This window comes from Solanum tuberosum, unplaced genomic scaffold (genome assembly GCF_000226075.1).
Source record: "Solanum tuberosum cultivar DM 1-3 516 R44 unplaced genomic scaffold, SolTub_3.0 scf00506, whole genome shotgun sequence".
NCBI lineage: Eukaryota > Viridiplantae > Streptophyta > Magnoliopsida > Solanales > Solanaceae > Solanum > Solanum tuberosum.
In genome coordinates, this window is record NW_006239429.1 from 120,234 (window position 1) to 134,209 (window position 13,976).

Here is a 13,976-nt window from a genome sequence, read left to right on the forward strand (position 1 = left end):
TGTGAGATTCATGCTTTGAAGATTCATATATATAGTTAGCCACCGATAATTCATGATATTTTTTTGAACAAAATGTTCCCACGGGACTCCTACCCTAATCAAAGACTAAATGCCTCTAGTAACATCAACTACAATCGAGGATTTTGCCTTTTAAAGCATCAGTTAGATAAGGCGATCGAACCAGGCCGAATCTGAAATATTTTGATGCCTCAAGTTCATATTAAGAAAAGAAGAGGCGAAACTTCCTAAAGTTTGAAAGTGGAGACAAAAGTATATCTATAACTGAAAATAGGTTATTTTTTAAAACTAACATCAAATGGCTAAAAAATGAATACTAGACCAAGAGCCATTTTTGCCTTTTCTCTCACACAATACAATTTGTTAGCCTTTCTTGCACACTATATATCATCCATTCAAGTTGCTAAAAAGTAAATAAACTTTTTTCATCAATTACTTTCAAAATATAAATAATGTTTTTTAATCTCATAATCTTAAATATAAAATAAAAATTATCAAAATAATTTTTAAATCATACTTAAAAAAAAGGAAAATAATTAACATAAACAAATTAAAATAAATATGCAGATGGGGAGAAAGTAGTAATGTGGCCACAAGCCTATTACTCCCTTCATTCCTTAGGAAATTATATGTGATTGGACTTGCATTAAAAAATTAAATAACTTTATCCTTCTATCCTTATTTAATATTTTCTTAAGTCAATTTTTCAATAAATGATGAATATGCTAGATTTCAAAACTTAAAATGCATTTGGATGACTATTTAAATTTTTGAGTTTATTTTCAAAATCAAATTTTATAGAATAGTGAATGGAGAGAATAATTAATCAATGTATGAAGTACTATTCCAATGAATATGATTACTTATTAGTTTTCCTAGCTTGGTCAAAGTATATATTTACAAGACTAATTAACTACTCTATTAATAGTATAATAGGAATAATATGATAATTTATGCATTGATTATATAAAATGACAAATCTAACTATTTATAAAAAAAAGTGTGACATATAAAAAAGAAAAAAAGGAAGTATTATTGTGATGTTTTTTAACGACACAAACACATGATGACAAGATTTTTTAAAAAGAAATGATTAGCAATTTGAATATAGACCACACCACAGCAGTAGTGAAAAAAAGAACCTCAAGTTGAAATCTGAAGGCGGAGAGAGAGCGAGAGCGAGAGCTGCTTCATGCCTCTCTCTTCATTCCTCCTTCACAAAATTCAAAATCCATACTTAAAACCCTAGGTTTTTTTCAATCAATTTCCCCCAATTTTGTTGGGGGAATTCAATTTTTTTATTGGGGGAAACAAACCTACAAGCATGAGTAGCAGGAGAGAAGAAGAGAGGAACGAGAAGATAATAAGAGGGCTTCTCAAGCTCCCTCCCAATCGCAAATGCATCAACTGCAATAGCTTGGTTTCTTATTCTATTCATTTCTCTATCTTTTCTTTTAATTTTCAACTTTACTTTCATTTTTCATGTTCATCATTTTGTTCTTGTTAAAGAACCTTTAATTTGTTTGAAAATACAATTGTTAGAATGAGATGGATATGAATAAGGTAAAAATGCAAACTTTTGTATTCCAATGAAAAGGTAGGTAGAGGAGAGGTATTTGAGAGAACCCCTACTTTGTGTTCAAAGATGAGATTTAAGTAATGAATGAAATAGACGTGGATACGGTAGGATAAGTGTGACATTAAGAGAATCTCTACTTTGTCTTAAAAGGACAACTTTTAATACCAGAATGAACTGGACGTGAATAGGGTAGATACAAGTGTTGAATTAAAAGGACCTTAAGTTTTTTATCAAAAAGAGGACCTTAAGTTTCTTGGACCGTTAAATTTGTATTAAAAGATGATTTTTTTATGTATTGGAATGAAATGAACCAGAATAAAGTATAATGTATACGGGGTTCATGTAATCAAGTCATACCCAACAAATTTCGGGATGGGTTGTATGACTGATGTATATTTTCCCAGTAGAATGTACTTATGCATCAGTGGTGTTTTGCCTCTTACAATTATTCTCATATTGTTTGCTTCATATTTGCGTTTACATAAAGAAATGAGCACTATAACTTAAAACAAAAAACTGGCACAAATTACACCTTAGGTCATTTTTATCTATCTTTAGAGGTTTTGGCACACTCATTAAGAAAACCATTTGATAACAGGAGTTAACACATTCTCTTTCGTACTCACTTCATCCTCTTGATGCCATCAAGGAAACTCACATTAGTTATAAGGGGTATTCGACTCTTATCTCTTTCTTAAATGAGTAATCAATGACTATATGCCTTCTTGAAGTAGTAAGAGTGAAATTGAGAATAAATAATGCCGCCTTGGTATTCTGAAGTGACAAAAATTTGGAACAAACTTATTGGCTATAGTTACCGGGAAAAGGATCGGAGGAGTAGTTCCTTGAGATGAACAGTAGAAAGCTAATGTCACCAATCTGTTTATCCTCTGTTCACTATTTTAGTCAATAGTTTTGGCTCTCGTTTTCATTTTGAATCAATTAATCATTGCATCTATTACGATGTGCAGGGTCCCCAGTATGTGTGCACAAACTTTTGGACCTTTGTCTGCATGACATGCAGCGGAATACAGTAAGTGTACCATTTTGCATGCTCTTTACATCTTTAGTTGCATAATGTGTACGGGAACCTGGTTTGAGAGAGAGAGGGGGGGGGTCTTGCTCCTCTTTATGTCTATACCGTACAATTTCTATACTTTCAGCGTAGTCCAGAAATAAAGTAGAGAAAGCTGCTGGGGGTATTCAAGAGGGTTTCTTCTGTTCAGAATTGTAAAATGCATTGGCACTTCTATGTTCTAACTACAGCGGAGTAGCTAATTTCAAAATGCATAGGCCAAAATTTTACCTGTTATGCATGCAGCTAAGTAGTTAATTTTAGCTGCTTCAGGAGTCAATCTGTCTGAAATCTATTGGACTATTGTTCTGAAAAATTAGTTTGGCATTTTGTGATAAGAAAATGTCCATCCTTTTTCTTATTACTTCATAAAAAAGAAAAGGTCCATCCTTGTGTTAATTTTTAACTATCATGTGAGGGTGCAACAGGTTAGTGATGTTCATCTAAATTCGTTGTCTAAGCATTGTCCAAATAAAAACAGTGGTAAAGTAAAATTTTAAGTTCCTCTCGTGTCTGTTTGTGATGTTTTTTCTATTATGTTCGTAAACTTGAAGTCCTGTACATCAGGATGTGAAAGTTAAAATGTTTCATCTTATCATTGCAGTCGTGAGTTTACTCACCGTGTGAAGTCAGTTTCCATGTCTAAGTTTACTTCCCAAGAAGTGGAAGCTCTTCAACAGGGTGGTAATCAGGTGAAAATATTGTACTCTTTACCGATAAAAAAATCAGGTAAAATAATTGTTGGTTCTTCTTCACTTTGAAGTTAAGATTCTCTTGTCCTGTATTTACTTTTTCAGCGGGCCAGAGAGATATATTTAAAAAGTTGGGACCCACAAAGTCAGTGGCTTCCTAATAACAGGTACAAGATTAGCAAGTTACTGTTAGTAGATTATTTGGTTCCTGGTAAATTTACAACCTCAAGATACAAAATCCTAACTTTCTTTTCTCATCAGCAATGTTGATAAAGTGAGGGAATTTATAAAGACCGTCTATGTTGATAAAAAATATGCTGGGGCGCAGTCCTCTGATAGACCTCCTAGAGATACCCAGGTACTATATCTAGTGTAATATTTTGTCTATGCAGTACTTTAGACTAGAACATTTCTTGAAACTTCTAGCTATGATTTAGTCATAATATTCAAATCAGCACTGGGTCCAAACTAATGTGTTCAATATCCATTGAGTTGTCAGAACTTGAGAAACCACGACGATGATATGAGGAGAGCAAGTTCTTATCATTCCTATTCTCAAAGTCCACCATATGACTTTCAGTATGAAGAACGGCGTTATGGGAAAAATGCACCAGCACTCTCTAGAAAGCCCGGATCAGATCGGGGACTTTACGAAGGAAAGGTGTCGAGTTTCTTGAGTCCTAGTCGTTTAAGTGATCATATGTATGATGATAGGTTTGGTAATGAAGGATCTAATCCCAGAGCTTCAGATTACTCTGTGTCTAGTGGAGGTGATCCATTCAGGTCTGTAGCACAGAGTCCCAACTTTCAGAGAGGCATCGGAAGTCCCTTAAGTGACACCTCAAGGGATATTTCATATGAAGATATACGGCATGCCAAGAAAGATGCTGGAAGAATATTACGAGCACAGGTCATTTAATTATTACTTATTTACCTATGTTAAACTTCAAATTACTTGGTTATTCATTGGTGGAGCATATTCAGCTCTGGATTAGGGGTGTTCTTATTAATCAGAATATGCTGTTAAATTATCTTTTTCTCCTCTTTCTGGTTGAGTTCTGGTTAGAGTGTCCTTACTAATGAGAATATGCTATTAAGGAGTTTATTCTTCTCTTTCTGGTTCTTACATGTCATAAATGGGCATGATAATATGACTCTCCAAGCTAAACAGGAAAGGCCCCTCATTGTCCATGAACAACCAATGAACCTTGGCAAAGCATGTGGGCAGAATGTAGAGAGTTTTAACATTTTTATCTCAGCATATTATAATAGATTGATTTCTAAGTGGAGGTGCCAAAGGTCACACAAGAAAATAGCCATTTTCATAAAAATAAAAGAAAGAAGGAAATGTGATGGCCTGACACTTGACAGTCATCTGCTTGTGAGTTGAAAAGTGACAATCTTACAGAAGCATTTAGCGAGGTGGGATAGTTAAGACTTACGATACATATCTTTTGGGTTTACTATATATTTTTTTTTTTCAAAAGGGGTTTTGTTCTCGATTATGATACATATTGAAGATAAATCATTGAGCATGTTAAATTCATGATCGATGAAATGTAATTTGGATATTATGATCATGCAAGTGGAACTCAGATTTCTTTCTATTTGACTTATAGAAAAAGGCTACTTGTTCTTTTCACTGCAGCATTTCCTTGTGAAACTGACATGATGGTATTTGTTAAATCAGAGAACTGCATCTTCTGGAAGTTTTGAATCGTTTGACAGCAATTCCTTGTCATTCAAGTCTGTAAATTCTGTTGGTTTAGCGGATGTTACTTCAGAATCAAAGCAAACAATAGAGACTCACTCTAGTAAATTGTCAACTTTCCCCTCTTTGCCACAATCATTGGGACCCGGAAATCCAGATGGCCCTGATCTGTTCAATGCTCCCTCAGTTGCTCAAAACGCTCCACCTACAATTTCAACAAAGTCTCATTTGCCAGTGTCATCACCAAATGGCTCCATAGATTTATTTCAGCCATCTATTTCTACTGGTCCAATTGGTAATTCACATCAGCCATCGCTCACTCTCCCACCTTCATCTTTGAACTTTTTCTCGGAGGTGCCAAACCTGCCTGCTGATGAAAAACCATCATGTGAAGTCACTTCCAAAAATGAAGGATGGGCAACATTTGATATGCAGCGGCACACAGCAACAACAGGCATCGAACAGTTCACCCTGGCACCGACACCTGCTTATGGCCATACTTCTTTTGACTTTTTACCTGAAAAGACACAGCAACAATCGGTCACTGAGAAGTCATTGGATGTGGATCCAGAGAGAAATGATGGATGGGCAACATTTGATGTGCCTCAGCACGTGACACTCCCTGGAAGTAATAACTTTACCTCCAACAAGATTCAATTAAAGGGTGATTCTCAACCGAATTCGGACCCAGCTTTCTCTGTCATGCAATGGCCATCACCAATAGAATCTGCTCCTCATGGACTAGCCGTTAGAGACTCCACTGCTTGTGCATTAAATTTATCAATGCCTGCTCCATTTCATGGAGGTGTGCAGAATGTTGAAGCAACTCCAATTGCAAGAAGTACTGACGTAAGTGTACTCTTATTGAGTTTGGGAAGTGGCATAAGCAATTTATGAGTTGAAAATCATCTCTTGATAACCTCTGCTTAATTTATTATCATTTTTATGTGAAACCCTTTAATTTATGAGGTCGGATAATATTTACTCGTCTTTGGCAGTTGTGGAGTGCCTTTGATGTTTCTAATGACCACTTAGCTCTCAAGAGTTTGCCTAATAGTAAGGAACAAGTTGTAATGAACCATGATCTAGTTGATGATCAGTACATGGGCTTAAGAGGAGTAGAGGTAATTATCTTCCTAGTATGGTTAAAATTTACGAGTTTGCTTCTTCCCTTTGCTTTTAAAGACTTCTATTCCGCAGAATGTAGCAACAGGTCAAAGTCAAAGAGCTGTGCTGGATAGTGGATATCCTATTACTAGTTTTCCATCATATGTCAGTGCCTCGTCCTCTGGATTGTCCACTCTTCCTGTAGCGGTCAGTTAATTTACTCACCTGTGCTTGGCCACTCTTTTAAACATCTAGATATCAGTATGCTGTTTCCTGCTTCTTAGTAATAAGGTTCTTATTAACAGACAGGAGTGCATTCACATGCAAATGAGCAGAAGTCCAACAACCCATTTGATCTTCCTTACGATGCTGACATGGAATGCAGCAATATGGTAAATCACATTTTTCGTTATATTGTTTTCTGAAAAATATAGTGTGCGAATTTGACATTTTGTTTTTGGTTATCCGAGTCCATCTACGTCAAGAAAAATCTCCCTTGACAGCACTCCCCTCCAAGAAAAAAAAAGGAACTTTTAGGGGTCAATTGCTTCCTTTAAATACTAAAGGAGGCTTCTTATGTTGATCTGCAAATGGTCTATCTGATATTTACACTAGGAATTTAGGCCACATTGTAAAGAAAATAGGCCTTAGATGGTCCTAATTCAATCCCAAAGTCTAGCTCTTGAGGTAAGTTGAGCCTAATTCAAGCCCAAAATTAGCTCATGAGGAAACCAATGTAAGAAGACAGTTACCCCGTACCATCAAGCAACGTGGGACTGTAACACACATGAATGCCTTCTAAAACTTGATTTCCTAAAAAAAAATGTTGTTTTGCTGCATTCTAATGTGAGAATGATTTATTTCAGCCACAGTACTGGGACATGAGCTCATTACAGGCTGCATTGCCAACTGATGGGATGTCATCTTCCTTTGTTGGTGGTGTGACCGAATCTTGGTTTCTTCAGAACCCAGCAACAACTTATGTTCCTGCTGGACAGCATGGTATGTGATGTTTACTTTTTCAAGAAGTCTTATCTTCTGTCAAACTTTCAGCCTCTCAAAATATGTCCTCTCTCTGTAGGGACATTATTTGTTTCCTCACAACAATCTGGCAATCAAATATCGTGAGTCATTCTACTTTTTCCATTTTCGTTGTAAACAATACGCAATTTATTTTTAGTAAAATCTTATTTCATCAGCAATATTAGCTCTCTACTTGCTAGACTATAACATAATGCCCAGGTCCTCTACTATGAAGATGCTTAAACATATTTGACACTTTGACAGGCTTTCCACTTAATTTATATTTTGTTCTTGTGTGGTTATTTTGGGAGATGATATCTGCTGTCTGGTGGGAATTTTGTGTCTCCACAAGAATGCTGGTGCTGTTGAATTGCTTATGATAATACGTACAAAAGTACAGTTAACATACAAGAAGTAGATGGGGATTGTTAGATGCCGAGTTAATCTAGTGACAGTTCGTGTTGTCACCAGATTTGTTGTGGTAGATCAGTGTCTGGCTGCTGAATCTAATTGCAGGGACATATATAATGGTTAAAATGATTATGAAGGTCTTAGAGCTGATACTGATTCTGTTAAGAAGAAATCTTTCTTTGTTCCTTCTTTTTGGAGATTTCGAAAGCTTTTTCGAAGTTCGAGGGGAATTAGACAAGGTGTTCCCTTGTATCCTTTAGAATCTCGTGTTGGATTAAGGGACTACGTATAGTTATGGATAGGATGATGGAAGGAGAATTTGAGGGGTTTGAGATAAATGGTGATGGAACAGGAAGTACGACTGTATCCTCGCTTTTTGTAAGGTTTTCTATCTTTTAGGTATACCTCGTATGGTAGGGGTTTGCCCTCATTTTATGTAATTTATTTCTTTATTAAAAAAAAAAGAACTTCAGCATCTATCTGAGGCAGTAGTATGGTTTGAAGCAGTCTCAGGATTACATATACTGAATTGGCTCCCACTTGATGGGGGTTTTGAATTATAAGGTTGCGCACCTTCAAGGCGGCACTTCTGGAATCGTGGGGATTTTCTCAAGAGGAGTCTATTTATGGAAGGGTAATATCTACGAAATATGGATTAGTAGATAATTAATTGTTCTAAGGTGGGGCAGATTGCCATTTTCAAAATATGGTTGTAGGGTGGATTAAATCTTATGGAGTGAGTTTGTAGAAGGGGGAATACATATGGGAATAGAAGATTTGAAGATGCACTAGATATAATGTGGGTTAGTGCTACTAGAGTACAATTCTATAGAGGTGTATATTTTGGGGGAACATCCTTGGAGAACACATATCTGCAAGTGTGTAGTCTTTATCCACGGCACCAATCACTTGAAGCTGGATGATTGGGGCATCATGTGGGGTTCACTTGAAATGGGATGACTGAGTGATCATGTGAGCTACAAATTTTAGGAAGACCATCCCGCATTGGTGTTTTCCTTGGGAGAAAGAGGTGATGAGTTTATATGGAGGGAGTGGGGTTGAAATCTCTCACAGAAAATTGTGTTACATGGAGTGGGCAGAACTGGTAATAAGACGGAGGTGCTTAAGAAAGCCTGGAAGATTTTGTTGTTGAAACGTGTATTTGTGTGTGTTTTGTGGCTAAGGCTGGGCACTAGACTGGAATGGGACCACCGGACCAGAACGGGACCGTTTGACTGGGTTGTTGACCGGTATGGAGATGAACCGGACCGGAATTACCGGGATGGAGGCTCGGTTCCGTCCCGTCCCACTATATACCGAGATAGAACCGAGACGGATCGGAATGGAACGAGATGGGATAAACGGGATGTCACATATAGCTATTTCAAAAAATAATTATTTTTTTTGAGTTATTTTGAATTACGAAAATATGACACTTTTAAATTTTTCTAAGTTTATTAGTTTATAGTATTTAGGTTTTAAAACATCTTGAAGAGTTTGCTTTCTATGTAGTGCAGTTTTGGATGTATCCATTATCTTTTAAAGATTCTAGTGTTCACTAGATTGTTCCTTGTGCAGGAATGTACCGACACATGGGCAAGTTGCTCCTATTGGCGGAAATCCATTTGCATAGGATTGTATTCAACTAGTTGTTGGATCAGCTAGGTCATTGTTTCAACTTTTAGATTCCTATGTATTTCATGTCTTGGCCATGTTTGTATTTTTAAAAAAGAATGAGACGACTAGGCAGAAATTACCAAATTTCAAACGCTTGTGTTTAGGCAATGCCTTTTCTTGTTGAGGCCTACAGTGTGTTCTGATACTATTGTTGATGTGATCTGGCTGAAATGTTTTGAGAATGTCCTTGTTGGCTACTTTGGCTGCAAATGACGACGCCTTATTAATTTTCTTGTCAGCGCCCTTCGTACTTTTATCGATATATACAAACTTATAAACAAGCAGAATGCTCTGAAATTTTAATTTTTTTATCGGGGATGACTATTCACTTGAAGAATTTAGGACATTGAATGGAACTTTAGACAAAAAACCACAGGCTAAAAGCGAAGCTTCATTTTAAACATTAGCAAACCAAACTTCAAAATCGTGAATATGAAGCAGCTAAACTTGCAATTTTTTTTTTTAATGAATTATGTCTTAAATAGCTATCGAAAAGGAAGCACATTAGGTAGTGATACTAGGTGGAACTACAACCATTAGATTGATTTTCTATCTTGATAGTACAATTATTATATTACAAGTCAAGCAACTTTTCCTAGGAATACCATTTTTTTATTATTAAAATTATTTGCTGTGTAATTTTCTACTTTATTTCTAAAAAAAAGAAGATATTAATATCCGAAAACCAATGGAATGAATAATAAGAATCAGTATGTGATACAAATAATATATGGTATGATGAAAATAAGAATGTGATAATTAAAATTGGGAGGTTAGAAATAAGGCATATGAACTAATAATGAGAAACTTGTATGTATCTATTTGACTATGTTAATGTAATGTAAAATACAATTAAAACTAAAAACATGATATTATCCAAAAAGTAGTTAAGAATCTTCAACTAGATGTCCCTAACCATCGGTTTTCATTTTTTTTGTCAACCATTTTTCTATAGCATCCATTTACTTGCTGAAAGATCGGAGCTTTCTTGATGCAAACATATGATTGGTTTTATTTTTCTTCACATATATAAATATAATAAAATATGTCACATTTATCCAATTTTCCTACAATTTCTGCATCACAATAATTGTCTTCTTCTTGCTTATGGGTTTTCTTCTCTCTTTCAAATCTCAACTCTATTGGTAATGTATTGTTTTTTCTATCACTTCTTATTCGAGTTTTAATTTCAACCAATATATCTAAAAAGGTGATTTTGACATTTTTAACTCGGATAATGATATTCAATGTTTTGTTGTTTATTCCTCTCCTTCATTTTGATTGTCTAGCACAATTAATAAGAAGCTAAGAAGGTACGAGATTTTTTATTTGAGTAGCGTGATTTAATGGCAACATATTTTCGTTGAATTTTATTTTAAAAAGAAAAATTCTTGAAAGAGGAAATAACTTTTATGTGTTTCCATCAAAATTTCAATGTGTATTACTTGAATTTTCAAATATTTTTTCAATCTCAATTTGTATATTGCAGTTTTACTGTCATATGTGAGTGCACGCAAAAGTATAGTTGATAATATATCTATGTATGTATGTTGATTGAAATTGCAAAACTTGTGATTATTCCTTTTCTTTTTATGTTCGCATTCTCCATGTGTGTGCTATTTTAATGGATCATAAAGCATTTAACAACATGATTTATTTTCTTGTCATAACGAAAATGGTTCGATCTTGGTGATGTAAAAGCAATATTTTTTAAATTCCTTTGACAAAGAGTCAGATTTATTTATTGACCTATTATTTAAGTAGGTTGTTTATTCATTTGAGAGATATAACTTTGCTCTGTTTGCTCTTCTTAGTCGATAAAGTAAAGTGAAATTAATAAGTCTGTTTATTTAGATTGACAATGTTAAAGTAAGAAAGACTTGCTCTATATTCAAAATTTTGTAACATAACTGAAAGCATGCTATATTTTCTTTTCTTTATTAGTTGATGCTTTTGGTACATTAATTATCGCAGCATGACAATGTCTAATTTTATTGATGTAAAAGCAAATGAGAAAATTATCGTAGATGAAAATAGTTAAGAATTAAAGTCACCATCAAGCATAAACTTTTAACAATGTTGATATTATAATGGACACTCTTTTTATGCTTTGCATGTGATTCAACTAAATATATTATTTTAAACACTGATACAAAGTAAGATATTCTAATAGCATTTAGCTTCAGTTTTGCCAACAGTGCATTGAAGTTTATATCTTTACTTACTATGCTCTATCAAAAGATATATAGTATATCTCATGTCTTGCTATTTATTTATTTTTAATGTTCTAACTGACGCACAATTTAGCTTCTTTCTTGATTTATTACTTGTACAAAAATTATGTAAACTAAAACATAGCCGTCATTTTTCATTTTAATCATTTTTAGACATTTACCCTAACCTTTTTTAGTGTACGTATTTTAAGTGGTCATAACTGTTTTATTCTCTTTTTATTAAAATAATTTTATACATATATCATTGTGCTACCTTTAATAGTTACTATTATTGTGCAGTACTTTAATTTGTTGATATGCTTAATTCCGTCTTTTCTCTCTATATCAAGACTTAGTAAATATGTCATCCAAAAAGTCGCAAGGAGTTGAATTCTCTCTCTCATCTGCAGAGCAGCAAGCTAAGGTTCCCATTTACATTACATTTAGCATCTATTTTTCACGTATATATTATTATATATGCCTCATTTCATTATAATTAAGGAGCTAAAATTTGATGTAGAGAGCCTCACAAATATTTTATTTGATGTGTAAAAAGTAAAATATGTCAAAAGGATTTATTTTTAAGTAGTAAGATAAGAATATGATATAGTAATAAAGAAGGTTGATGTGTTCAAATGTAATAGTAATTAATTTCTTTGTGATTCAGATGAATGAGGTTAGAAAATTAATTGGTCCTGCTCTTAACAAATTTCCAGCAATGTGTTCGGATGCATCAATTCAAAGATTTCTGAGAGCACGAAATTGGCATACAAAAAGGTCAGCCAAAATGCTCAAAGAAGCATTAATATGGAGACTAGAAAACAAACCAAACATGATCCGTTGGGTACGTACGTACTTGTTAATTTGTTTCATATTAATGAAGATATGACTTGTTCGATCACTCAATAATTATTCATTTCATGTTAAATAATATATAGTTTGTGTCTAATTAGGATGATATTGCTCAACAAGCAGAACCTGGAAAAGTTTACAAAGCCAATTATTTTGACAAATATGGAAGGACTGTGCTTGTCATGAAGCCTGGAATACCGGTAGGAAATAATTATCAAAATTTTCTTGTATCAATTGTACTAATTGTAATGTCTCCTACATTATTATGTTTCAGAATCCTTACTCAGTAGAGATGCAAATGAGATATCTAGTTTATTGCATGGAGAATTCCATATTGGATCTAAAATCTGGTCAGGAGCAAATGGTTTGGTTGATCGACTTTGAAGGATGGAACATGTCTAGCATATCAGTAAAAGTGACTAGGGAAACAGCGCGTATTCTGCAAGATTGTTATCCAGAGAGGCTAGGTCTTGCAATCCTTTATAATCCACCAAAAGTTTTTGAGTCCTTCTGGATTGTAAGTCTCGATAGTAAATTTATTTTTTCATTGCTAGCTGCACATGATGAATTATGTTTTTTTTTTGTACGTACGTAGTTGGTAAAACCATTCCTTGAGAAGAGGACATACAAGAAAGTGAAGTTTGTGTATCCAAATGATGTGGATACTCAAAAAGTAATGGAAGATTTGTTTGATATGGACAAGCTTGAATCATGTTTTGGAGGAAAATGCACACAAGGTTTTGATTATGTCACTTACTCTAATCGCATGAGAGAGGGGGATAAGGTGATGACTGATTTTGTTATTTCTGGTGCTCCTTTGCCCTCTGATCAATACTTGACAACATTAGACAATGGTTTCGAATTGTCTGAGGATGGTATATCCTCTACTGATGAAACAACATCGAATTTGGAAAGTTCAGATGAGACTGAAGATTTACAGATGAATTATAACGATGAAATCAAAGTTGATCCAAATGCTTCAAAACAAAGCCAGTAAACATGACAAGAAGCAATCTCTCTTCTCTTTTCTTTACTCTTTTTGTTTACTTGTAAATTGTTACTCTATAATATTATGTAATTATATCACAACTAACAACTTCATAGATTGATTATCTATTATTCAAACATGTTTAATAAGTAGTTGTAATTTTTGTACAGAGAGATTAATATAAAATTTAATCTCAATTTGCTTTCAGATTTCTTTTTATTTTCATCTTTTTTAATTTTTTCTTTCTATAAAAGAAAATGTTGAACTAACAAATTATTGATATATAAATGAACAATCATATTATCTAAGGATATTGAGATGATGTAATTTTCCTCCTAAAATATGCAAAACGCATAATTGAAATATGATTTACTTGTGCTCTAAGTAAATTGGGGTTGGCTGAATACCCTCATCCATTCTTACTAGGGAATTGAAAGAAGCCTCAAAAACAGAAGAAAGGGGGGAAAGAGATGTAGAAATGGAATCTGTTTTCGAAATGAAGGGGACTAAACAGGATAAGAGGGATCCACTGAAGAAGATCCTTATCCTTCTCCTTCCCCTTTTTCGGAAGAAGGGTGGAATCCGAACAAAATCGATGAAACGAAAGAAATTCGAGTGCACCGCATAAAA

The 13,976-nt window shown here is 34.2% G+C and overlaps 2 protein-coding genes across 2 annotated transcripts; both read left to right on the forward strand.

Moving 5' to 3' along the window:
• Window positions 1–1,142: 1,142 nt before the first annotated feature.
• Window positions 1,143–9,520, forward strand: LOC102599030 (probable ADP-ribosylation factor GTPase-activating protein AGD14). The gene is made up of 13 exons (XM_006364689.2): window positions 1,143–1,438; window positions 2,569–2,630; window positions 3,277–3,364; window positions 3,470–3,531; window positions 3,626–3,722; window positions 3,864–4,274; window positions 5,055–5,924; window positions 6,074–6,199; window positions 6,276–6,389; window positions 6,488–6,574; window positions 7,049–7,184; window positions 7,264–7,306; window positions 9,195–9,520. The coding sequence occupies exons 1-13, from the start codon at window positions 1,343–1,345 to the stop codon at window positions 9,247–9,249; spliced, it is 2,247 nt and encodes a 748-aa protein (XP_006364751.1). The 5' UTR covers window positions 1,143–1,342; the 3' UTR covers window positions 9,250–9,520.
• Window positions 9,521–12,173: 2,653 nt separating this feature from the next.
• On the forward strand, window positions 12,174–13,355 carry LOC102584153 (random slug protein 5-like). Its single transcript, XM_006364734.1, has 4 exons — window positions 12,174–12,350; window positions 12,460–12,558; window positions 12,633–12,875; window positions 12,954–13,355. The coding sequence occupies exons 1-4, from the start codon at window positions 12,174–12,176 to the stop codon at window positions 13,353–13,355; spliced, it is 921 nt and encodes a 306-aa protein (XP_006364796.1).
• Window positions 13,356–13,976: the final 621 nt, after the last annotated feature.

What these genes read in the sequence shown, in the direction of transcription:
- LOC102599030 (XM_006364689.2), top strand. Translation starts at nt 1,343, where the DNA reads ATGAGTAGCAGGAGAGAAGAAGAGAGGAACGAGAAGATAATAAGAGGG. An exon ending in TTCAACAGGGTGGTAATCAG is followed by an intron (nt 3,365 to 3,469) that starts GTGAAAATATTG and finishes TTACTTTTTCAG; the next exon opens with CGGGCCAGAGAGATATATTT. An exon ending in TGTCCACTCTTCCTGTAGCG is followed by an intron (nt 6,390 to 6,487) that starts GTCAGTTAATTT and finishes TCTTATTAACAG; the next exon opens with ACAGGAGTGCATTCACATGC.
- LOC102584153 (XM_006364734.1), top strand. Translation starts at nt 12,174, where the DNA reads ATGAATGAGGTTAGAAAATTAATTGGTCCTGCTCTTAACAAATTTCCA. An exon ending in TCATGAAGCCTGGAATACCG is followed by an intron (nt 12,559 to 12,632) that starts GTAGGAAATAAT and finishes ATTATGTTTCAG; the next exon opens with AATCCTTACTCAGTAGAGAT. An exon ending in TTTTTGAGTCCTTCTGGATT is followed by an intron (nt 12,876 to 12,953) that starts GTAAGTCTCGAT and finishes GTACGTACGTAG; the next exon opens with TTGGTAAAACCATTCCTTGA.